General features: G+C 35.2%; 1 protein-coding gene and 1 long non-coding RNA gene across 2 annotated transcripts; one reads left to right on the top strand and one right to left on the bottom strand.

Moving 5' to 3' along the window:
* Positions 1-11,520: 11,520 nt before the first annotated feature.
* LOC113072671 (CMRF35-like molecule 1) lies at positions 11,521-15,836 on the bottom strand. Its single transcript, XM_026245644.1, has 4 exons — positions 15,527-15,836; positions 15,092-15,412; positions 14,906-14,974; positions 11,521-11,624 (listed from the first exon to the last, which is right to left on the bottom strand). Exons 1-4 carry the CDS (start codon positions 15,564-15,566, stop codon positions 11,521-11,523), a joined length of 534 nt encoding a protein of 177 aa, XP_026101429.1. The 5' UTR covers positions 15,567-15,836.
* A 7,337-nt stretch (positions 15,837-23,173) lies between these two features.
* LOC113072675 (uncharacterized) lies at positions 23,174-24,467 on the top strand. Its single transcript, XR_003280328.1, has 2 exons — positions 23,174-23,243; positions 23,675-24,467. It is a non-coding gene; the product is annotated as an uncharacterized LOC113072675 (long non-coding RNA).
* Positions 24,468-27,573: the final 3,106 nt, after the last annotated feature.

Consider the following 27,573-nt stretch of genomic DNA (forward strand, 5'->3'; position numbering starts at 1 on the left):
AAATAAATTGGATCATTACTTTAGAGAAGTGACTACTAATTATAAATGTAGAGAACAGAAAATCATTGCATGTACATAACAAAAATGATCACTTTTAAAAAAACTTTTTTTTTTTTTTTTGCAGTTTACAATTGTACAGGTCCTTCTAAAAAATGTAGCATATTGTGATAAGTTCATTATTTTCCATAATGTAATGATAAAAAATAAACTTTCATATATTTTAGATTCATTGCACACCAACTGAAATATTTCAGGTATTTTATTGTTTTAATACTGATGATTTGGCATACAGCTCATGAAAACCCCAAATTCCTATCTCAAAAAATTAGCATATTTCATCCGACCAATAAAAGAAAAGTGTTTTTAATACAAAAAGTCAACCTTCAAATAATTATGTTCAGTTATGCACTCAATACTTGGTCGGGAATCCTTTTGCAGAAATGACTGCTTCAATGCGGCGTGGCATGGAGGCAATCAGCCTGTGGCACTGCTGAGGTGTTATGGAGGCCCAGGATGCTTCGATAGAGGCCTTAAGCTCATCCAGAGTGTTGGGTCTTGCGTCTCTCAACTTTCTCTTCACAATATCCCACAGATTCTCTATGGGGTTCAGGTCAGGAGAGTTGGCAGGCCAATTGAGCACAGTAATACCATTTACCAGTGGTTTTGGCACTGTGAGCAGGTGCCAGGTCGTGCTGAAAAACAAAATCTTCATCTCCATAAAGCTTTTCAGCAGATGAAAGCATGAAGTGCTCCAAAATCTCCTGATAGCTAGCTGCATTGACCCTGCCCTTGATAAAACACAGTGGACCAACACCAGCAGCTGACATGGCACCCCAGACCATCACTGACTGTGGGTACTTGACACTGGACTTCAGGCATTTTGGCATTTCCTTTCCCCAGTCTTCCTCCAGACTCTGGCACCTTGATTTCCGAATGACATGCAAACTTTGCTTTGATCCGAAAAAACTAGTTTGGACCACTGAGCAACAGTCCAGTGCTGCTTCTCTGTAGCCCATTTCCTGCACACGCCTGTGCACGGTGGCTCTGGATGTTTCTACTCCAGACTCAGTCCACTGCTTTCCGCAGGTCCCCAAGGTCTGGAATCGGTCCTTCTCCACAATCTTCCTCAGGGTCCGGTCACCTCTTCTCGTTGTGCAGCATTTTTTTGCCACACTTTTTCCTTCCCACAGACTTCCCACTGAGGTGCCTTGATACAGCACTCTGGGAACAGCCTATTCGTTCAGAAATGTCTTTCTGTGTCTTACCCTCTCGCTTGAGGGTGTCAATGATGGCCTTCTGGACAGCAGTCAGGTCAGTCTTACCCATGATTGCGGTTTTGAGTAATGAACCAGGCTGGGAGTTTTTAAAAGCCTCAGGAATCTTTTGCAGGTGTTTAGAGTTAATTAGTTGATTCAGATGATTAGGTTAATAGCTCGTTTAGAGAACCTTTTCATGATATGCTAATTTTTTGAGATAGGAATTTGGGGTTTTCATGAGCTGTATGCCAAAATCATCAGTATTTAAAACAATAAAAGACCTGAAATATTTCAGTTGGTGTGCCAATGAATCTAAAATATATGAAAGTTTAATTTTTAATCATTACATTATGGAAAATAATGAACTTATCACAATATGAAAATTTTTTGAGGAGGACCTGTATGTACTTTAGTTAAAAAATCATTCTACACTCTTTCTGTAGCATTGAATTTTTTTATTTGATTTTTAGCTGGGCCCAGAATCACATCCAGTCACTTAAACAGCAGAAGATTCTGTGATACCCTCACCAACAGACACACAGGTAATAAGACAGGTTTTTTTTATAACCATTTAGTTTCAGAGCTGCACATTATACATTATATTATAGTAATTATTTCCGCAGCAACAATGTTGATTCAGAATGTGTTTGACAGAACGATGCGAGGATGGCATTATTACAGGCTTTTGTCCCAACCCTGTTAGGGCATACTGGATTTTTTGCACACATTTACGATATGTATTTACATTTATGAATGACAAATTGTAATATAATTATATCGGTTTCTATATTTTAAACAACTTAACACAAACGATGGATACAAACGCCCTCTAAACAATCCTGAAAGTTTGGTTGGCACTTAAACCTAATAGGTAGTAATGAGTATTTATGATAGCTTTTGGGGACATTGACCTGTATTTTAACTGTCCTTATGGGGACACTTTGGCTTAGTGAGGATGGAATCCTAGTCCTCTTAAGGATAACCATTGGAACTCGTATGTAATTTCTTGCTGATACAATTTTTGTTTATTTTTACAACTAAAAACTATTATGATCCTCCTACTGTTTTTGCAAACTATAAGGTGCACCGTAGCAGTTTTCCTATATAGTTCATTGGGTACATCCGTCAGTAAAAACCATTATAAATCCTAAAATATTGTTCGTCTAATTACTTTGTCCGCTGAAATTTGGAGACCATGTATTTAAAATGGCTACCCTCATACACTGTCCATAAAAGATGGATAGAAACATTCTCTAAACAGAAGTTGGTAATAACCTCAGGTCTTTATTTTAAATCCACTGTGCTTGTGTACAGAGCAAAAACAATAAAATATGTTGGCCCTAATAATTTCTAGCAAAATGAAAGTGTTGTTTCCCCTTGTTTTTGTTTTGGTAATACTGTTATTCAGTCTCAATAAAGTGCCTTATCTGTTTTGTAATTTCATAGCCCTCAAATGATAATTATTTTTTATTACAGGTATGGTCAGAAATTGACCATGCATCTCCAACCAGCGAATGTGTACCACCACTGGAAAGACGGAGTGTATTTGTAAGTAACAACATTAATTACTTGCCTGTCCAAAGTCTGTCCATTAGGGTTACATAAAATATCTACCTTTTTAACTCCCTATTCTTGGAAGTTTGTGGTCTGAAGATCACATTTAACTGTGACAGGGTTTAAAAGTAGTGTTGTCAAAAGACCCGGTACTTTGGTACCAAGTCGGTACAAAATTTTTAAAAATGTGACACTACCAGGTTTCTTTAAGTATTGGTAGTACCGAGGTCTCGTTCAAACCCGGTTCAGCGCTATGATTTCCGTGAAGCAGAGAACGAGGATGGAATCTCAAAATCCAGTCATGAAAATGAAACTTACATTTTAATATGGACAGTCATGGAATTTGTCAAAGTTAGCGTAAATCAAATCAAATCTCCGTATGGACCAGTATCTGTAAATGTTAAGCCGCAAAAAAATCTGTGTTCTGCGCGTCTCTGTGTGAATCAATGAATGGCAGAGACGTGCAGGTTTGTTTACTACATAGTCTGAAGCGCATGACGCTTGTATTAATTTCAGCATCTGAGCTTCAGAGTTCTCTCTCCATCAAACGATCTGAACTTTTCAGTTCATCTCAATGGACGCACAGCGCACCTGTATTTGATGCTCTGTAAACTCTGTGTGAAGGCGCACGACTCACCGTCGCTTTACTGATAGCGCTGTTTCTCACACATGCAAAGAGAGAGAGCGCGGGAGTCTTACCACGCTGAATCGACACGCTATATGGAAACTATTCTTTGTTGTCTTCTCCTGTCAAAATAATGGAGTTCATTTACAATTATTCATTTTCGAACAAGCAGAAGACACTCCGGTTTCTCCGGTAGTGGGTGGAGCTAATGTGCAAATGGCAATTTCATTGGCTGACGCTCAACTAGCACCGACCCTGTTTTGATTTCAGCAAATCAGTTTGACCGAGCGCAGACAACGTGATTAATATTCATGAACCCAGCAGCTCATCAATTCATAGTGCATTGTATATACATTAGTATGATAGTAAAATTATCCTTTAATAATAATTATGATCTATTACTATTTTTCTTACAGAAACCCTCAATGACCAAAAATATCTTAAGCATCACCACCAGTCTTAAGTTCAGTTAAAATGACAAATATGCATTCATTAGGCCTAAAAGTTAATTTTTACATAAAGGCATTGTGCTACTAAATATTACTATTATTTAGTAAAATGTATGTGATACTGCTACTACTGTTAAAACTTTATTTTTTTAAGAAATAAATCACAATATTTCTTCCATGTTTTAATTTTAATAGCAAATCCCCTTTATTTACCAAAAATAAAATGTTTAAATTTCATAAATTAAAAGACAAATTAAATTTGGGTGAAACTTATTTACTGTTTTTCATAATTATATAACCTGTAGAAAAATTTTAAACACAATTGTAAATAAGTATAAAGGATGGCATTGGTTTTATTTTTATTATTTTATTAATATATATATATTTTTTTAATTGGCATATTTTTGTGTTTTGCTTCGGTACCGAGAACCATGGATTTTCACTGGTATCGGTATCAAATACTGAAATTTGGGTACCGTGACAACACTATTTAAAAGGTATACGACTCACCAAGAAATATTTTGATTGTGTACTGCTCTGCATACAACTGTATAATGTCTAAACGTTAAACCAATATGTCTCTAATGATCTCTTTGTAAGAGACAAAACCACAGTAAGATTATTTATCGTAATGTCATGATGAGAATTACAAGAAATTGCCCCAACTCACGCTCGGCCAACATCAAATTGTAGGCTATTATTCCTGCTGTTGTGCTCATGTGTAAATTGAGGATAGAACGAACAAGTGATGATATTTGATACCTTCTGGGGACATGCATTGACCTGTATTTTAACTGTCTTTATGGGGACACCTTGTTTAAGTGGGGATTGCATTATATGCATAATATAATTTGTGTAGAATTCTCAAGACCTTTTATATTTGTCATGTTTGACTGATTACAGGTTGCCTTCCTTCACAACATGGACACAGATTCCAGCTCTGCAGAAGATGGGAATGTGTCCCACTCCAATCCCAAGGTAAGAAAGTATAGATGATGGCCACAGTTCATAAAAGTTTGGAGAGTTCATTAATTTTATCTTGACTGATTTTTGTAACAGTTTAAAAGGCAACTCTTTCAATGTTTGTTTGATACTTGAGACCCATTCATACTTCATAACTTGCATTCATTTTTGCAATTATATATTAAACTAGATTATTAATCTGTTCTGGTCCATGTCTAAATTCTAATACAATCACATCGCAATTCAAATAAATTGGATCATTACTTTAGAGAAGTGACTACTAATTATAAATGTAGAGAACAGAAAATCATTGCATGTACATAACAAAAATGATCACTTTTAAAAAAACTTTTTTTTTTTTTTTTGCAGTTTACAATTGTACGGGTCCTTCTAAAAAATGTAGCATATTGTGATAAGTTCATTATTTTCCATAATGTAATGATAAAAAATAAACTTTCATATATTTTAGATTCATTGCACACCAACTGAAATATTTCAGGTCTTTTATTGTTTTAATACTGATGATTTTGGCATACAGCTCATGAAAACCCCAAATCCCCATCTCAAAAAATTAGCATATTTCATCCGACCAATAAAAGAAAAGTGTTTTTAATACAAAAAGTCAACCTTCAAATAATTATGTTCAGTTATGCACTCAATACTTGGTCGGGAATCCTTTTGCAGAAATGACTGCTTCAATGCGGCGTGGCATGGAGGCAATCAGCCTGTGGCACTGCTGAGGTGTTATGGAGGCCCAGGATGCTTTGATAGAGGCCTTAAGCTCATCAAGAGTGTTGGGTCTTGTGTCTCTCAACTTTCTCTTCACAATATTCCACAGATTCTCTATGGGGTTCAGGTCAGGAGAGTTGGCAGGCCAATTGAGCACAGTAATACCATATTTACCAGTGGTTTTGGCACTGTGAGCAGGTGCCAGGTCGTGCTGAAAAACAAAATCTTCATCTCCATAAAGCTTTTCAGCAGATGGAAGCATGAAGTGCTCCAAAATCTCCTGATAGCTAGCTGCATTGACCCTGCCCTTGATAAAACACAGTGGACCAACACCAGCAGCTGACATGGCACCCCAGACCATCACTGACTGTGGGTACTTGACACTGGACTTCAGGCATTTTGGCATTTCCTTCTCCCCAGTCTTCCTCCAGACTCTGGCGCCTTGATTTCCGAATGACATGCAAACTTTGCTTTGATCCGAAAAAACTAGTTTGGACCCCTGAGCAACAGTCCAGTGCTGCTTCTCTGTAGCCCATTTCCTGCACACGCCTGTGCACGGTGGCTCTGGATGTTTCTACTCCAGACTCAGTCCACTGCTTCTGCAGGTCCCCCATGGTCTGGAATCGGTCCATCTCCACAATCTTTCTCAGGGTCCGGTCACCTCTTCTCATTGTGCAGTGTTTTTTGCCACACTTTTTCCTTCCCACAGACTTCCCACTGAGGTGCCTTGATACAGCACTCTGGGAACAGCCTATTCGTTCAGAAATGTCTTTCTGTGTCTTACCCTCTCGCTTGAGGGGGTCAATGATGGCCTTCTGGACAGCAGTCAGGTTGGCAGTCTTACCCATGATTGCGGTTTTGAGTAATGCACCAGACTGGGAGTTTTTAAAAGCCTCAGGAATCTTTTGCAGGTGTTTAGAGTTAATTAGTTGATTCAGATGATTAGGTTAATAGCTCGTTTAGAGAACCTTTTCATGATATGCTAATTTTTTGAGATAGGAATTTGGGGTTTTCATGAGCTGTATGCCAAAATCATCAGTATTAAAACAATAAAAGACCTGAAATATTTCAGTTGGTGTGCAATGAATCTAAAATATATGAAAGTTTAATTTTTATCATTACATTATGGAAAATAATGAACTTATCACAATATGAAAATTTTTTGAGGAGGACCTGTATGTACTTTAGTTAAAAAATCATTCTACACTCTTTCTGTAGCATTGAATTTTTTTATTTGATTTTTAGCTGGGCCCAGAATCACATCCAGTCACTTAAACAGCAGAAGATTCTGTGATACCCTCACCAACAGACACACAGGTAATAAGACAGGTTTTTTTTATAACCATTTAGTTTCAGAGCTGCACATTATACATTATATTATAGTAATTATTTCCCAGCAACAATGTTGATCAGAATGTGTTTGACAGAACGATGCGAGGATGGCATTATTACAGGCTTTGTCCCAACCCTGTTAGGGCATACTGGATTTTTTGCACACATTTACGATATGTATTTACATTTATGAATGACAAATTGTAATATAATTATATCGGTTTCTATATTTTAAACAACTTAACACAAACGATGGATACAAACGCCCTCTAAACAATCCTGAAAGTTTGGTTGGCACTTAAACCTAATAGGTAGTAATGAGTATTTATGATAGCTTTTGGGGACATTGACCTGTATTTTAACTGTCCTTATGGGGACACTTTGGCTTAGTGAGGATGGAATCCTAGTCCTCTTAAGGATAACCATTGGAACTCGTATGTAATTTCTTGCTGATACAATTTTTGTTTATTTTTACAACTAAAAACTATTATGATCCTCCTACTGTTTTTTGCAAACTATAAGGTGCACCGTAGCAGTTTTCCTATATAGTTCATTGGGTACATCCGTCAGTAAAAACCATTATAAATCCTAAAATATTGTTCGTCTAATTACTTTGTCCGCTGAAATTTGGAGACCATGTATTTAAAATGGCTACCCTCATACACTGTCCATAAAAGATGGATAGAAACATTCTCTAAACAGAAGTTGGTAATAACCTCAGGTCTTTATTTTAAATCCACTGTGCTTGTGTACAGAGCAAAAACAATAAAATATGTTGGCCCTAATAATTTCTAGCAAAATGAAAGTGTTGTTTCCCCTTGTTTTTGTTTTGTAATACTGTTATTCAGTCTCAATAAAGTGCCTTATCTGTTTTGTAATTTCATAGCCTCAAATGATAATTATTTTTTATTACAGGTATGGTCAGAAATTGACCATGCATCTCCAACCAGCGAATGTGTACCACCACTGGAAAGACGGAGTGTATTTGTAAGTAACAACATTAATTACTTGCCTGTCCAAAGTCTGTCCATTAGGGTTACATAAAATATCTACCTTTTTAACTCCCTATTCTTGGAAGTTTGTGGTCTGAAGATCACATTTAACTGTGACAGGGTTTAAAAGTAGTGTTGTCAAAAGACCCGGTACTTTGGTACCAAGTCGGTACAAAATTTTTAAAAATGTGACACTACCAGGTTTCTTTAAGTATTGGTAGTACCGAGGTCTCGTTCAAACCCGGTTCAGCGCTATGATTTCCGTGAAGCAGAGAACGAGGATGGAATCTCAAAATCCAGTCATGAAAATGAAACTTACATTTTAATATGGACAGTCATGGAATTTGTCAAAGTTAGCGTAAATCAAATCAAATCTCCGTATGGACCAGTATCTGTAAATGTTAAGCCGCAAAAAAATCTGTGTTCTGCGCGTCTCTGTGTGAATCAATGAATGGCAGAGACGTGCAGGTTTGTTTACTACATAGTCTGAAGCGCATGACGCTTGTATTAATTTCAGCATCTGAGCTTCAGAGTTCTCTCTCCATCAAACGATCTGAACTTTTCAGTTCATCTCAATGGACGCACAGCGCACCTGTATTTGATGCTCTGTAAACTCTGTGTGAAGGCGCACGACTCACCGTCGCTTTACTGATAGCGCTGTTTCTCACACATGCAAAGAGAGAGAGCGCGAGAGTCTTACCACGCTGAATCGACACGCTATATGGAAACTATTCTTTGTTGTCTTCTCCTGTCAAAATAATGGAGTTCATTTACAATTATTCATTTTCGAACAAGCAGAAGACACTCCGGTTTCTCCGGTAGTGGGTGGAGCTAATGTGCAAATGGCAATTTCATTGGCTGACGCTCAACTAGCACCGACCCTGTTTTGATTTCAGCAAATCAGTTTGACCGAGCGCAGACAACGTGATTAATATTCATGAACCCAGCAGCTCATCAATTCATAGTGCATTGTATATACATTAGTATGATAGTAAAATTATCCTTTAATAATAATTATGATCTATTACTATTTTTCTTACAGAAACCCTCAATGACCAAAAATATCTTAAGCATCACCACCAGTCTTAAGTTCAGTTAAAATGACAAATATGCATTCATTAGGCCTAAAAGTTAATTTTTACATAAAGGCATTGTGCTACTAAATATTACTATTATTTAGTAAAATGTATGTGATACTGCTACTACTGTTAAAACTTTATTTTTTTAAGAAATAAATCACAATATTTCTTCCATGTTTTAATTTTAATAGCAAATCCCCTTTATTTACCAAAAATAAAATGTTTAAATTTCATAAATTAAAAGACAAATTAAATTTGGGTGAAACTTATTTACTGTTTTTCATAATTATATAACCTGTAGAAAAATTTTAAACACAATTGTAAATAAGTATAAAGGATGGCATTGGTTTTATTTTTATTATTTTATTAATATATATATATTTTTTTAATTGGCATATTTTTGTGTTTTGCTTCGGTACCGAGAACCATGGATTTTCACTGGTATCGGTATCAAATACTGAAATTTGGGTACCGTGACAACACTATTTAAAAGGTATACGACTCACCAAGAAATATTTTGATTGTGTACTGCTCTGCATACAACTGTATAATGTCTAAACGTTAAACCAATATGTCTCTAATGATCTCTTTGTAAGAGACAAAACCACAGTAAGATTATTTATCGTAATGTCATGATGAGAATTACAAGAAATTGCCCCAACTCACGCTCGGCCAACATCAAATTGTAGGCTATTATTTCTGCTGTTGTGCTCATGTGTAAATTGAGGATGGAACGAACAAGTGATGATATTTGATACCTTCTGGGGACATGCATTGACCTGTATTTTAACTGTCTTTATGGGGACACCTTGTTTAAGTGGGGATTGCATTATTTCCATGAAACCTTCTGGGGACATTGACCTGTATTTTAACTGTCTTTATGGGGACACCTTGTTTAAGTGGGGATTGCATTATATGCATAATATAATTTGTGTAGAATTCTCAAGACCTTTTATATTTGTCTGATTACAGGTTGCCTTCCAAATCAACATGGACTAGGGTTAGGGTTCTTAACATGAACGACACCGAAATGGACCAACTTGCTGATTTCCTGGGACATGATATTCGTATCCACAGGAAATATTACAGATTACCCGAGGGAACACTATTAACAGGGTATGTAACCTGTTAATCGAGTTTAAACTACCTGTCAAGCGTGTCCTAGTGACTTTGGAAGAATCTGTGCATATGTCTGAATACGAAGACTATATTTCAGAGTGCGTTGAGCCTGATCCTGGGATAGAGAGTGAAACAGAACTGTCAGATCATTCTCATGATTTGTAAACACATTTTTTTAAGATGTTTGTAATTTCCATTAGTTAAATAATAATTAAATCATGCCTTCAAGCAGGCACTTCAGGAGTGAATAGCAGCAGGCCAGTAAACATGAATGAAGGTAAGACGTATGAACAAGCAGTTAAATGTTTAAAGCAATTAGAATATCAAGAATTCCCCCCAAACAGCCAATCAGTAATTAGTAGTTTGATTTAGAAATGTATATGATTGTGTTTCTAAAGGATCTCCAGAGAGGACACGGGAGGTCATGAAAGTAACATCAGGTAAGGAACCTGTCCTGTAATAGTTTTTATTTGCTTTATTTATAAAAGGTCAACCACATCATAAAGAATACAGTAGTATAAAAATAATCCAGTCTTGCACCTACAACACATGCAGTGCAATTAATGTAATTTTCTTGTCATTAGTTCCTAGGAAGAGAAAGTGGAGTGAGGTGGAGATTGCGGCTGTAGAAGAGACAATGATGAAATGTATTCACTCGGGAGTTACACCTGGAAAAGTCGACTACATTGCATGCATTACAGAAGCCCCCAAAGCCCTCGGTGAACGAGACTGGCAGGCGGTGAAGTATTATATAAAAAACAATCACAGCATATGAGAGAAAGACCACTAAAAAGTAAGGTTGATTTTGGTTGTTGATTCCGTTTTTGCGTTTTAGTTGAATTATAATATTTTTTTTTTGGTCTCAATACTAGGGCTGCACGATATTGGGGAAAAAGGACATTGCGATATCTTATTTTTCTGCGATATATATTGCGATATGATATCTAATATAATTTTTTCTTACAAACAAACATGGCATGAGCACACATACATTCTCATTTTAAATGATTTAAACATCAGAGTATTGTTTAAATTAGAGTAAATTATTTGTTTGTAACTTTAGGATATGGTTTGAATTGTTAACATTTAACTAACATGAACTTACCATGAGCAATACTTGTGTTACTATATTTTTTAATCTTTGTTTATCTTCGTTATCTTAAAAACACAGCTGTTCATTGTTTGGTAATGTTACTTCACAGTAGGGATGCACCGGTTGACCGGCCATTAATCGGAACCGGCCGGTTTTTGCTTAAAATACGCAATCGCCCGTTTTTGGTGTTTTTCCGGCCGATTTTTCCGGAAGTGCGCTCGCGTGCACAGACTACATTGTAATCGTTTGCTATGTAATTTGTGTGGAAGAGTATTTCGAAATCTGTGCGCAGGACACAGGCAGCCGATCAGTACCGGAAATGCAGAGCTTCATGTCTGAGGCACAGATGGCAGGAAGTGAACAGCCGCTGTTGTACTGCCGCACAAATAAGAGCCTTTCCTGCACACTGAAGCTGCGCGAGCGTATACTGTATCTGTCCGCGCCCTGAACACGAGTAGACCGTGAAGAGATGTTCAGCTCAACTTCTCACGTGTTGGATGAGAAACGAAACGGACTAAACTGTGACAAAACAGAATTATTTTTTATTTATTTATTTTACTTTTTATTATTATTATTAGAACTTGCATTCATGTTTGAAAAGCCAGAAATAAACTTCAGTTCTGAATTAGGATGATTATTTTTATTTTACCCTAAAATAGACTTAATTTAATTTAAAAATCATCTGCTGTAGCACACTGAAAAAAAGTATTTCATCTAATTAAAATATTTTAGGGTAATGATTCACATCTATATTTTTTTTACTTGAGTCAACAAGTTATTTATTTTTCATTGGCTCAAGTAAAAAAAATATAGATGTGAATCATTATCCTATTTATTTATTTTTTATTATTATTGGATGAATGAAACCCTTTGCATCTTTGTTTTATTCGCACAAACATTATTTGATTTTAACATTTTGGAAAATGTATTTATATAGCATACTTTTATTTAGTCTCACTGGTAAAGACCTTTTTTTTTTAACTTAAAACCAAATTTAAAAACTAAAATACTGAATGCTGATCAAGAAACATCTTTTTGAATGTGTGTTGATTGTGTTGTTTGGACTGTAGAACTATGCAGTTGTTACCTTTAATTTCACATGGTTACAGTTAATCTTTTATTTAAGGCCAGTTCTCTGTAGTTTCAACCCAATTAAAAAACAAAAGCTAAATGCTGATGTCTGTACCATCTGTGTTTGTATTGAATGTAGGCTACTTATTGTACAGTAACTGCCTTTAATTTCAGATGGTTACAGTTATTGTTTTCAATAGCCAAAAGCAAGTGTAATTATCTCTGCAGTTTAGGATATCGCACAAGATTTGACAACACAGAACACGTCATCACAGAATTATAATTTTTTTTTCCGACATCGTTTTTTGATTTTGATAAATTTGCGCGAGGGAGAGAGCAAGACAGCGCTTGTGTTGTTTGAAGACGGTGAAGGTGGGCGTGAGCGCGTGGCTGGGCCCTCTCTCTATCTCTCTCTCTCTCTCTCGTGCTCTTTCTCTCTCTCTCTGCTCGTTCTTATGCGCTCTGTTAAACTGCTAGGACTTAAACTGTGCAATTAATCCGCGAATCAAATTCGGCTAGGGCCGGGGAGCAGCTGCCCGTACAGTTAATGAATAACGGATCAACTACGACAGCCTACATCGCACATCCTGCAATGTGACTATCGTGGATTCGTACATCGCGATATCGATGCTTAAACGACACATCGTGCAGCCCTACTCAATACCGTAGTTGAAACATTATAATGTAACTTAAGTTTTGAAAAAGTTAAAACGGCTTGATGTTGGTTGTAAATTTGGTGCCTGGACTTCCTTGTTTTTAATGCTGTGTCAAGTGATAAGCAGTTGGTGTAAATGTTTTTTCTAATTGCGTAGATTAGTTTTACTGTACAGTAGCCATACGACAGAGTGAGTGTCTATAGTATTCAATGCCTTTATTCAGGCCCCTTTACGTTTCACATTTTAATTGTAAATTGATTAATTTATTTTCTGATGGCACATTAGACGAAACGCATCATAAAAACTATGTTGTAATATCTGATGGCAAGCACTGAACCCATACTGTACTGATTAAATTTGGCTGTAGATTCAATTTGTATCAAGGTCGTTTTTATTTCTCTTGGATTTCTTTTAATGATTTAAAGATTAAATTCTTAGAGCATTTCAAAACCAGACAAAAAAAAAACAAAACATTCCACTGATAACGTTCATAATTTTAGACAATTTAAGAATTGTAGCTCTGATCTAACCTTTCCGAATGTGTTATTACTGGTTAACTACAGGATACTTAACTTTACCTCAAACATAATACATACTTTTAAAAGTAAGCTTACCATGTATACGTTTAATTGGTATGGTAATTAAAAAAAAAAAAAATTTGTGTGTATTTACTTATTGTGTGCTCTGTCAGGTTTAGGGTGGGTGTTTGTAAAAGCACTATGTGACAACTTTATTTTAAAGGGCTTTATAATATATATTAGATTGACTTTGATAAGAGCAGCAAAATCACATTCAACGTACGTCTCTCATGGGTCATAATAATCAGTAAATTTAGCAACTAAATTGTGTAAGAATTAGTTAAATGCAGTATATGATTGTGGCAGTCTTAGTGGACTGAAATGACTTGCAGTTGAAGATTGCATGTTGTTCAAGTTCATTTTTGAAGTCAAGCTGAACTAACTTATTAAACCACCCTATTTTTAACAAACCAATATAACTTCCAGAAATACCATTATGAATTGGCCAGCTGGCCATATTATGACCTTTCTTTGTCTGTAGATTACACTGGTTTGTCCCCAGATTGGACATCCATGTGTACTTACTCATACACTAGTTGGTCAGGGTTTTGTCCCCAGATGGGACTTCCGTTAATGCCCATATATGGAGTTGTCCCCGTGTCCCCACGTGTTAACCTGACCTGTCCCCAGATTATCACCTACCCTTATTTTAATGAATTAATTACATTTTAAGTGAGATATTTATTAAACTTTTTTTTTAGATTTTTTGATGTGTTTATCTAGTCTCTAGGATGTCAGGAAAGTGGTGTCCCCAAAATGTGGTAAATAACTGGTGCCCCCACGAGGCACCCCAAACAAGTATGCGTGTGTGTGTGTGTGTGTACCTGTGCTGGTGTGTGTGTGTGTGTGTGTGTGTGATGTGTGTGAGTGTGTACCTGTGCTGGTGTGTGTGTGTGTGTGTGTGTGTGTGTCTGTAGTGGTGTGTGTGTGTGTGTGTCTGTAGTGGTGTGTGTGTGTGTGTGTGTGTGTGTGTGTGTACCTGTGCTGGTGTGTGTGTGTGTGTGTGTGTGTGTGTGTGTGTACCTGTGCTGGTGTGTGTGTGTACCTGTACTGGTGTGTGTGTGTGTGTGTGTGTGTGTGTGTGTGTGTGTGTGTGTGTGTGTGTGTGTGTGTGTGTGTGTGTGTGTGTGTGTGTCTGTACCTGTGCTGGTGTGTGTGTGTGTGTGTGTGTGTGTGTGTGTGTGTGTGTGTGTGTGTGTGTATACCTGTGCTGGTGTGTGTGTGTGTGTGTGTGTGTACCTGTGCTGGTGTGTGTGTGTGTGCGTGTGTGTGTGTGTGTGTGTGTGTGTACCTGTGCTTCTGTGGTCAGTGCTGGTGTGTGTGTGTGTGTGTGTGTGTACCTGTGCTTCTGTGGTCAGTGCTGGTGTGTGTGTGTGTGTGTGTGTGTGTGTGTGTGTGTGTGTCTGTACCTGTGCTGGTGTGTGTGTACGAGTGAAGGGTGCTGGTTGAGATCTGGTCAGGTCTTGTTTTCTGTGGAGCTGAGAAACAAGATCACATCATTCAGATGAAAAATACATTACAAATCCATAACTACAGAACAGAGCAGAAACACAGAGGATGAAACAGACTGCTGCTGTGTGATGAACGTTATTCACCTCTGATCACGTTCAGATTGAAGTTTTTATATTGTGTTCCCCATCCAGCTGCACAGGTGTACACTCCAGCATCTGACAGACTCAGGTTTCTGATGATCAGTGTAAATGATCTCTTCTGATGATCGTCCAGCAGAGAGAATCTGCCTTCAGACACCGATGACTGTCCTCCAGCTGATTTTAGGAGAAGATTCCTCTCTCTGTAAGGTCCTTTATAGAAGTATTTGTCTGAGTTTTCATATCCTTCAGAATAAGGACAATTCAGAAACCCTTGTTCTCCTTCTGTTCCTCTCATTGTAATATCCACAGGCACTGAACTGCTCACTGCACACACACACACGCACACACACACACACCAAAATAAACCAAACTATTAGACAATAAACACTTTTAATGTATCAGTAAAATATATATGTATAAATATTTTTGAGCACTTACCCATCAGTAGAAACGCAGAAATCATGAATGTGAGCTTCATTTCTTCTTCGGTTGAGTTCAGAAAAGTTCCTCAAATGTCTTGTTGAAGTCAGATCTCAGTAATACTGTGAATCCTGCTCTCTTCTCTCAGTGGAGAGTACAGTTATATGTCTCTGGTGATGAGAATCAAACACTAGCGCTGACGGACAGTGTGTTACTCTCTTCATGTGATGTTGAGGGTGTTGTGTGTGAAAAATGACCAGGAAACTATCTGTGAACTCACAAACCACAGCCTGTTTCCTCTGTTTCTGTTCTGCTCCACCTTCAAGTGCTTTCTGTTACAGCTCCGATCTTTTAGTGGCTACAAACACATACAGCAATAAAAAAAAGAAATATAAAAAATTATATATGTGTGTGTATGTAATTTTCTTCTAAAATTGGTATTTATTTCAGGCTCCTATGTTTACGTTAATGATAAAATAATATTTAAAACAGCACTTACATGTTTTTGCATCTGAACTCTTCATTTATATATTTAAAATATATTTCAAAATATATTTTCATTAATATATTTTCATTATACAAACGTATTATTTGCATATACATTACAAAATCAATGTTTTCATAATATATATATATATATATATATATATATATATATATATATATATATGTATATATATATATATATATATATATATATATATATATGTATATATATATATATATATATATATATATATATATATATATATATATATATATATATATATATATATATATATACATACATAGATTTTCTACCACTATATTTGCCTATATATATTATGCATGTATATCATTTATATATACAGTTCAGACCAAAAGTTTGGAAACATGACTATTTTTAATGTTTTTGAAAGAAGTTTCTTCTGCTCATCAAGCCTGCATTTATTTGATCAAAAATACAGAAAAAAAACAGTAATATTGTGAAATATTATTACAACTTAAAATAATAGTTTTCTATTTGAATATACTTAAAAAAAAATATTCATGTGATGCAAAGCTGTATTTTCAGCATCATTCCTCCAGCCTTTAGTGTCACATGTAACATCAGTCGATCACATGATCATTTAGAAATCATTCTAATATGCTGATTTATTATGAGTGTTGGAAACAGTTCTGCTGTCTGATATATTTGATCAATAAAAGATTAAAAGAACTGCATTTATAAAAAAAAAAAAAAAAAAAAAAAAAAAAAAAAATCTAATAATATATTTTCTTTACTATCATGATTCTGCCTTCATGTCCTGACTTTCCCCTAGTCTTGAGGCAGGATCATGACAGACCCGCGTCTTGTGTACAAGCACATGGCCTTGTCTTTGGGCCATGTGCTTGTGATGTCTCGTCCCCTTGCCCCGCCCCCTTGTTATCCTAGTTGTCGTGATTGCCTTACCTGTGCCACCTGTTGTGTCTTGATTAGTTCTCCTATTTAGATCCCCTAGTGTGCTCTGTCCTTTGTTGGTTCATTGTGATTATGACATGTGGCTCTACATGTTCCTGTGAAGTATTGTTACTCGGTGTTGCTCTTAGAAGAAGACGTTGTGAGACATGTTATTGTTTATTTGTAGTTAGTGTTTTTTTTTGTTTCGAGTCTTTGTTTATCGTGTCTACCCAGTCTTGTTAAGTTATTTAGTATCTGCCCTAGTCATTGTTTTCCCCCTCGTGGGTTTTGTTTTCTCCTTTTTGTGTAAATAAATCCTGTGTTTAGTACATCCTGTCTGCACTTGAGTTCTTCCTTACCCGCCACATGACAATCAATTTAACACATCCTTGCTGGATAAAATAATTGATATATATATATATATTTTTTTTTACTTTTTATTCATCAAAGTATCCTAAAAAAGTATCAGATGTTCTGAAAAAAATATTAAGCAGCAGAACTGTTTCCATCTTTGATAATGAATCATCAAATTCAGCTTTGCATCACAGATATAAATGATCATTCAAAGTATAATAATTTTAAAAACAATTATTTTAAATTGTAATATCACAATATAATTTTTTTTTTCTGTATTTTTGATCAAATAAGTGCAGGCTTGATGAGCAGAAGAGACTTCTTTCAAAAACATTAAAAATAGTCATGTTACCAATTTTTTGGTACACACACCTAAATGATATTAGATGCCCAATTGGCATTAAGGGGCCTAAATTGTTACACACTATTACACCACCAGCAGCAGCAGCCTGCACAGGATGGATACATGGTGGTCTTAAAGGGATGGACATGGTCAGAAACAATGCTCCGGTAGGCCGTGGCATTTAAACGATGCCCAATTGGCACTAAGGGACCTAAAGTGTGCCAAGAAAACATCCCCACACTATTACACCACCACCACCAGCCTGCACAGTGGTAACAAGGCATGATGGATCCATGTTCTCATTCTGTTTACGCCAAATTCTGACTCTACCGTCTGAATGTCTCAACAGAAATCGAGACTCATGAGACCAGGCAACATTTTCCCAGTCTTTAACTTTCCAATTTTGGCAAGCTCATGCAAATTGTAGCCTCTTTTTCCTATTTGTAGTGGAGATGAGTGGTCACCTTTTCTGACATTCAGTCTGGAGTTCAGGAGATTCAGCAGATTCACCCCTAAATGCATTGAAGCAACTGCCATGTGATTGGTTGATTAGATTAAAAAAAAAAAAAAAAAAAAAAATATATATATATATATATATATATATATATATATATATATATATATATATATATATATATATATATATCTCAAAGCCCCCAGTGTTAATTTAACACTCTGAGTGTGGACTCATATAAACACTGAAGCAGAGTTGAAGTTAATGAGATAATTAAGAAGTTAATTGAGTTATGATTGACCATTATTGAAGACACCTGATGTTAACAAGCAGAATCACCAACTGAGAAAAAAGAGAGTTATAACATACAGAAAACACATGAATATGCATGAGTTTCCTGTTCCGCGATGAAGCGACTTTGTCACTGGATCACAAAAGATTGTATAAAGGTATGTTTCAGCATAAAATGATATCATGTTTAGAGTATAATTGTTAATTTGCTAAATATTTTATAGATTGTGTCATGGTTAGAGATTGTCCCAATGATTTACCTGAGGTAGGCTATGCTCCAAGTAATTGATTTTACAACTATTAAGCATTTTTATAATATAATTTTACATTGAGAGTGCGTAACATGTTTCTGTTGTGACATGATAAAGTTTATGATGATTATTCTGTCCCATTACTGATCGCAAATGCTCAATCATTCCAAATAGTTTTTAAACAAAGCCAAAACTGAATGTTTTTTTTTTTTTGCACACATAAACTGGAACATAAACATTCTTATGTTTTATTTATTTTTAATTATACATTATTATTTAAAGACATAAAAGTTTAATTTAGATGTATGATTTTAAAAAACCATAAACTCCAATTTCAGACTAGAACGTTCTGATGACATCTTCTTTTTGTATAGTTTATTTTATGTCAAAGCTATAATTCTGCTCTTCCACAATCGCCATGCCCCTTCTGACAAAGAGAGAATGTGCATCATAACTTACATTAACATTTTATGCAGAACAGTGTTTAAAATGTTAACTTGCATATAAATAAGAAAAATATATAATTGCCATGAACAATAGTAATAATGTTGGCAACTGTAATGCTGTAGCACGGGGTTACACTGGATATCTTATTCTTCAGGTGCTTCTGCTTACCTGTGCTCTTCCTCCCTCGTGAGATTTACTGGACTGTGGACTGGAACATTGCACTGCAGATAAGAGTTCTCTTGCATTCTCTGCATAACCCTTTTCAGTTGCATTTTCTGAGATACCTCCATGGTTATGAGTTTGTGTTAACATTATTCAAGATAATTTATGTAATCTGCATCTTCCTTGTCCACGTCCTTGATATACTGTGACACACATATTGAACTGAAATGAATTGAATTGAACTAAATTGAATTGAACTGAGAGAGAGAGAGAGAGAGAGTCCAGCGGCTCCCTCTAGTGTTCAGATAACGTTCAGCACCACGGACAGCGACTCAGATTGATCTTAGACACATCCACAGTCAGTCCAGAGTTCTCATTAACATGAATTAGACTTCACAAACATCTTTATAATGCTGAAAGACTGAGCTTCATATGAAAATAAAAAGGCAAACATCCTGCCTCTAATTATGATCATACTACACATATAACCATAAATATCATACAGTACAACCTGGGATCATATCAACATCTGCATATGTCTCTAGCACATATATGACTGTTAAAACAGTCCCAAACACATTTATTCATCTTCTTAAAACATGCTTTCACTCCTTGTTGTAATCTTTAGGCAAACATTTAGACATGCATGTGTGCTAAATATATTCATATCAACCAGATTAGTTATCAATTTCAGCAGCTGAATAACATTTGAGCTCTTATTGTAAATTTAAATCTTTTTTTTTTTTTTTGTTTTTTTTTTACAGTAGATCCATCTCTGATGCACTGCAGGATGAGCTTCCAGTCCATGAAGCTGCTGTGAGACACAGTCAGTAAAAATGTGAGGTTGAATCATCTGGACATTCTGCTGTTGAGTAGATCACTGAATCTTCATTCAAAGGAACCCTTATGAAACAAAAATATATTGCAGTATAATGAAAGCAGCAATCATTTGTATATTTTGCAATATATTATACAATATATGAATCATCAATATATTATTAAATGTATTCAAATATATAAAATATTCGAAAATAAAAAGGGAAAATAATATATTACAATATATCACAATATATTTTAAGACATAAATTGGTAAATATATTTTCCTTTCGTAAGGGAAGAAGCACAATGGAGACTGTCAAAACATGAGGAGAATTAATGTTACATTCAAACAAATATATTTCTTTTTCTGAAGAAATATATGTGTGCTTAATCCAATTTTGGGGCTTTTTGCCCGGAAGTGAAATAAACTTGATAAAATTTTCTATTTTGGGACAACTGTAATGCCCTGGCGAATACTCTCTGCTAATGGTTATATTTAGGTTTACGTTTCTTTTTTCAAAAAAAATAAAAAAAAAAAATAAAAAAAATATCACGTTTACATACAAATCAAATGTTACTAATTTAATTGCCAACTTTTAATTTATATATATGTATATATATATATATATATATATATATATATATATTTATATATATATATATATATATATATATTTATTTATTTTTTTTTTTTTTTAAGTATAAAACAAATTAAATAAAACAGGTTTTTAAACTATAAAAATGCAGAATGTTTTTACATGTTATGTTACAGCTAAATATTAAAAGCAATAGAAACCTATGGAAAATCACAATTTAGAGAGCTTATGCATGTGAATGTGTCTCTCTTTCTCTGTATGTGTTATGTGTACCTACTTAAACATATTTTGGGGACACATTTGTAACCAAAAACATTTTTTCTCGATTGCTAACAAACACTTCATGAAATAAGTCATCGTAAACACAATCTCAAAACTACAAAACAAACTTTAAACTTTCAGGTCCAAATCAAATACACTGAACAAAATTATAAACACAACACAGCCCCCATTTTTCATAAGCTGAACTCAAAGATCTAAGACTTTTTCTATGTAAATATTGTTCACAGATCTGTCTAAATCTGTGTTCGTGTGCAATTGTCCTTTGCTGAGATAATCCATCCACCTCACATGTGTGGCATATCAAGATGCTGATTAGACAGTATGATTATTGCACAGGTGTGATCCAGAGCATCCCAAACATGCTCAATGGGTGTCATGGTGGCCATGCAAGAACTGGGATGCTTTCAGCTTCCAGGAATTGTGTACAGATCCTTGCAACATGGGGCTGTGCAGTGTCATGCTGCAACATGAGGTGATGGTCGTGGATGAATGGCATAACACTGGGCCTCAGGATCTCGTCATGGTAATGTATCTCTGTGCATTCAAAATGCCATCAATAAAACACACATGTGTTCGTTGTCTATAACATACAGTATGCCTGCTCATACCATAAGCCCACAGACACACACAGAGATAAATGTTCAGGTGCAGTAGCTCTAAATTATGATTTTCCATAGGATATATTTTCCATATGGATCTATTGCTTATAAAAAAATAAAGGCAAAAACAAAAGTGTTGCGTTTATAATTGTGTTCTGTATACTGTAGTTTAGTCAAAAACATGATCTCTTTTGTCAGACTCAGACTTTGACTTCAGATGATACACAAAACTGTCAAATACACAGACTATTTCTGCCTAGAGAGCACTAGTGAGATCAAGAGCACATGCAAGGACTACTAAACTACAAATCAGCTCAACAGTAGTGAGTTTGTGGGTGTACAGCATGTGCTACAGTATTAGAGAATAATGAACATTCTGTCATCTGAAGTACTGCTGCTGTGTATTATAATTATACTGTATGTGTAAGAAGTATTGAAACCCTGTAGATGATCCTGTAGACCAACTTTCTTCATGGTCAGTCCATGCAGAAAAACATGGTCACCTACAGTGCTTTGTATTTTATCAGGAACAAATTAAATGTAATTGTTATTTTCACCTCCAATTCCTGTTTGCCTCCCACTACCAGGATTCATTTTCCAAATCACATAATCACTTCTGCTCTTGTTCAAATCAGCCTGAGATTCTGACATGTGTGTCATTAGTTTCGCTACTGAATGTTCACACATGGATAAATGTGTGCAATTTGAGTTCATTTTTTGATGCTTGAGTTAATTATATTGTGTGTTTGTGTTTCCTGAATGGTTTGAGAACTGTATGAATGGTTTGGAAAATTGGGCCAAATGAATCAGTTATAGTCTGATAGAAATCAAGAAAAACTGTAAAAATTATAAAAATGCAGAAAGATTCCTGTAAGGGGTGAGGAGAAAAGCAGTGAGGCAAATGAAAACCGTCATGTTGCAGTTTCACAGAAAGAACAGACCGAAAATGCTGATCTTGAGGATATTATTCCCAGACGCTCACAGAGAGAGCGACACCCCCCTAAAAAGTTTGAATACCCCACATTAGGAAATCCACTCACCACAGTGTTTCAGTCCTTATTGCAAGGCTTAAGTAAGGCAGTCGAGTGCTCCTTTGAAGAGTCTGTGGTTTCCCCTATCATCGATGTGTAAATGCACAGTGAGGGAGGATGTAACCCAGGTTACAAGAGCCAGCACCTGTGAATAGAGAAAAATATATATTACCACATATGTAAATAAAATAAGACTATTTTATTAATATCATCCCATTATTTTATTCATATTCATATTATATATCGAATTCTCAACTTATACTAAGTGAAATAATTAAAAACAGAAAGTGTCTAGGAAAATAAGTAAAATTAGAAACTGGCCGTTGACGTCAACCCCTCCCTCAAGGTTGACGTCAAAAAGAAAAAACAGAAAAAGGGGATTGAGGAGAACAAACAGAAAAAGGGAGAGAACGGTGAGAAGCGGAAACATGGCGATTTAGCAAAAACAGCTTTTGAACAGAGATTTAAAGTGTTTTAAGTTAAGTCGATCTGTAAGAGAAGTGTTTTGAAATATGAGAACAGTGTTCGCTCGTTAGCAGTAAAGTGGTGCTTACATTAGACGATTGCGATTGCACTGGATCTGAAGAAAATAGGAAACAGAAAAAAGTTAATTCACTCGAGAGAAACCAAAAGAGAGATTTTTATTTTTCCATCCGGGATTGTTCTGTTTACTCACTATTTTCTTGGTAAGTGAATTACATGTATATGTATTTGTCTGTCCTTTATATAAATTAGTTAGTGTAGTGTTTCACTACAAAACAAACGTCTAAATTATGCTTTATTTCTGTTCAATGTTTTAGAAGAAAAATATATGTGTATATATGTTGATTTGTGGTCAAATGGTTATTTTATGTCAATAATATGTGCTGAAAGTGTGATGCTAAGCACAGGGAGTTATGCTAACCATGCGGTCTTAGCTAATGGCTAACGCATTGATTTATATGGGTTGAGTAAGTTGAGCAAATCAGTTGTTGTATTTTAATGAGAAATGTGTTTAAAGAAAAAGAGATGTGTATATTGTGAGTGCAATTGTACATTTTTTCAGTGTGTTACTGAAATATGCTTTTGATATTGAGAGCTCTGATATTAATTGTAATTTTCTGCCTTGTTTTGCAAGGTTGGTTTTTTTTTGTTTTTTTTTTTGTTGGTTTCTTTTCTTTTCTCTCTCTTCTTTGTTTATTGATGTTCCTGAGAGCAATGCTGATTCTGGATCTGGAGTTTTGTTGACGTTTGGGAGAATTGTTTCTGCTGTCCATCGAGAGAGAGAGAGAGAGACACACGGTTGCAGAAACTGGCGAGCCATCCCATTTCATAGAATCTGGAAGTTGTTCATCACACTGGTAGGAAATATTGTGTAAACCTGTTTTTTACTTTTTGGACACATTTTTTGTTAAGCATCGAAACTCTTTTCACTCAAGGATCTGAGTATTTTTGTTTCCACGTTGGACATTTATTTCAAAGGACTAAGCATTTGCTTTGGACTGATACCTTTTCATCTGGTTATTTACCTGTGCATTTTTGTTGTTTACTTTCTGTTGAGTTTTCTGAAAGAGTGTAAAACATTGTTGGTTATTTTAAGAGTGAAACTTTGAATTTACATTTTCAAGAGTGTGAAGTTGTATCAAACCAAAGAGTTATATATATTATATCATAATCTCATTAAACTATAGATAAATAAGTATAAAATAAATATAGATATATAATTAATATAATCAAATAATAGATAAACATATTAAGAGGTATTTAGGAGCTTTACATAAAGTGAGAGTTAAAGTGACTACTGTAAGTAGTTATTTCCATTAATTGAAAAGTGTTTGGTTCACTTGAGATTTACCATTGTCTATTCAAATTGTTATTCTTTTGCTTTTTCAAACAATCAAAATCTACATAAATACTTACCTTTTCCAGAAGTTGTTGTTGTGTTCTTTCTCCTGCTGCAATCCTGACTCCTGAGCGAACGTAGTCTTCTGATCCGGCCCCACACATAGATAGAAGTAGCTGTGAAACCAAATTATTTCCTTCCGTGCATTCTTCGCGGGTGTTACATAAATACTTTGAATTCGATTCATATCCAGATTCATATCTGCATCTGATGTCAACTCTCTCTCCTCTGTGTCCTGTGACTGTTTCTGGAGCACCAACAACAACTGAAACAGAAATATTATTATATAGAGATGTTATGTGTGAGCAAGAGATATCAGAACTGAATAATAATGTACAAATATAACCATCAAATCATCATGCAGTGACAAAAATATGAAAATTTCAATCAAATTATGTACAAAAACCTCAGAGTCTTGAACTCACCTGTAGAGATGGTGGAAAAGACGAGCAGAACGACACACATGCTGAACATTTTACTGAAATATGAGACTAAATTCTGTGACTAATGTTAGTCTTTCTCTTCCGTTCTGAGCGAGAAGATGCAGAATTGTACTTCCTTCCTCTTTCTGTCTCTCTAACCTCATCCAGGTTTACATCTCCACAATGACACTGACCTTCTGTCCATTAATTATACAGAACTAAACAGCACAGTACTCAAGATTTGAGCTTCTGTAACTGCTGTCAGTTTCAGTAAATTAACCTGTTATATTGTGTAACTGAAGTGAACCTCAATAGTTCAGAGGAAAACACTTCTGTCTACAGCTGAAGTGAAACCAGATTAACCACATGATTTCTGATGTGTGTGTCACAAGAGTTAAAATATATCATTCAGGACACTGTTGCATCATGGGTAGTGTAGTTTGTGTGCTCACTAGTGTTTCACTGATTGAGATGAACAGCAGTACTTCCTGTTCTGGTAGTTTCTCTCTCTTTGATGAGTCACCAATGACAGAGAGAAAAACTATTAACTCTGAATGTGCTGCTCAGTAAGAGCATTGTGATGATACTAACACCATGAACACAAAAACTACTCATCTTACACTGTAAAAAATTGTGCCGTTAAATAACAGTAATTTACTGGCAGCAGGGGTGCCAGTAAAGTACTGTTAATTTACAGCTCTCAACCATTAATTTACCACTCTTAATTTTTTTTACAGTATTTTACCCTAAATTCTACCATGGAAATTAACTCCACTCCCACTGCTTCAAACAGTTCGGAAAAAAAAAAAAACAAAAAAAAAAACAGCATTCCTATGATCTTAGTACTATGAACTTCTTTCATTTGAGTCCACTGAGAAGGAATATTTCTTAATATAAAACTGCAAACACTTAATGTGTAATAGTAAAGTAACTTAATGCATGACTTTTACTCAAATCACTGCAGCTCACACGCATGTGCTGAAATACTTAACACAGAGATCACCACTGTATCAGGAGAATCCAAATTTACTGCCTTTATATAAAGCAGCAAAAGATCTGAATTTGTGGCTCATCATTGACTGAAGCACAGGCGCTACTCTCCAGCACAATGGTGAACAACCAAACTACATTAAACTAAACGATCTCTATTGTGCAAACACACATTAATACAGTTGAGTTCAGTATTTACTCTCATTATCAGTGTATGACTTTGCATATTTTTATTTTTATTTTTTTTGTATGGATGTTCACAAATATTTTAATTAAATTAACTTTTTTTTTTCATTTGGTAAATCTGACGTTTACAGTTTACAGTATATTACTGTTTTTCCTTGACTTAACGGCAACAAACTGTAGAAAAACAGTTATCTACTGGCAGCAGGGATGCCAGTAAATAACTGTTTTTCTACAGTCTGTTTCCTGTAAATTAATTACAGTTTATTACTGTTAAATTATGTTTCATGCCGTTTTTTCTTCGTCTTAAATCTTTAACCCTTTAATCCCCACAACAAAATCCACAAAAGTGTTCATAAGTGAACACTTATAATGTGTACACACTACAGAGTGTTTGAGTAACACTGAATTAGTGAAGTTAATGAGATAATTCTGTGATTAATTGATGATTGAGCATTAGTGATGAACACCTGCTATTAACAAACAGAATCACTAAAGGAAAGAGAAACATAAGGACTACAAAATGGCTTCAGCCACAGCCTTGAATTCATCAAATCTCTCAAGATCTGATTAAACAACTCCTAAAACAGCTTTACCAGATTCACATTATTAACCAGACTGACTTTATTTCTGTCAGATGTCTACAGAAGATCTTATTGAGAGTTAAATAGGTTTAGGTGTTTTTTTCACTACCATGATGGAGATCAGTGTTTACTTTAGTTGGGCTCTTGAACGTGACTTTTCAACAACTAAGGTTTTTTTCTTTTTACATGCTGTTATAGCAAAAAACAAGTCAACAGAAGAAATAAAGTCCCGTGTCCCTTCTCTTATTGAATATTGATACTACAGCAAAATGAGAAACACTGCTGAGCCTTAAGTTATGAAAGACTTTTAAGAAAATTTAACTCGTCACAAAAAAACATGGCTGAAATTTAGAGAGAAACATCAAGAATCAGCGTATGAATCACAACAATGGTGACAATCCACAAAATAAATAAACAGATCAGTTCTGAACATCACAAAACATGCTACTAAAACTTAAGACAAAAGCAAAATTATAAGCACATGAGAATTCAAGAAAATTTGTGAACAATTCAGGGGCATAATTTATTCATGTCGCAATGCATGCTGGGAGTCATGGATGAGTTTTATCCTGTGCTGGTACCCAGCATGCATTGCATCATGAACCTTTTGATTGTCACCATTGTTGAGATTCATGTGCTGCTTGTTGATGTCTCTCTTTGAGTGTTGTGGACAGTGCTGCCCAAAATATTTAAAACTTAAAATGTCAATAAACCATATGTTTTGTATGGAAGCATATGGGTAGCATTATTCAATTCGGGATGTAATATGCAAAATGACAATGCAATATGTAAAATGGCAATGCATTTCTGTATTTACATTTACATTTACCAATACATTTGTGCAACGTTTGGTGCAAAATGAAAATGAAAATTAAATGACATAATTTTCATTTGCCATTTCCTACACCAGTTTTAATATGTAAAATTAATATTAATTTTAACGCTTTATAAGTTG

The sequence above is a fragment of the Carassius auratus genome, unplaced genomic scaffold (assembly GCF_003368295.1).
Source record: "Carassius auratus strain Wakin unplaced genomic scaffold, ASM336829v1 scaf_tig00009845, whole genome shotgun sequence".
In the NCBI taxonomy this organism is placed as follows: Eukaryota; Metazoa; Chordata; class Actinopteri; order Cypriniformes; family Cyprinidae; genus Carassius; species Carassius auratus.

What these genes read in the sequence shown, in the direction of transcription:
- LOC113072671 (XM_026245644.1), bottom strand. Translation starts at nt 15,566, where the DNA reads ATGAAGCTCACATTCATGATTTCTGCGTTTCTACTGATGG. An exon ending in TTCTGCGTTTCTACTGATGG is followed by an intron (nt 15,413 to 15,526) that starts GTAAGTGCTCAA and finishes GTGTGTGTGCAG; the next exon opens with TGAGCAGTTCAGTGCCTGTG. An exon ending in CAATCTGAACGTGATCAGAG is followed by an intron (nt 14,975 to 15,091) that starts GTGAATAACGTT and finishes CTTGTTTCTCAG; the next exon opens with CTCCACAGAAAACAAGACCT.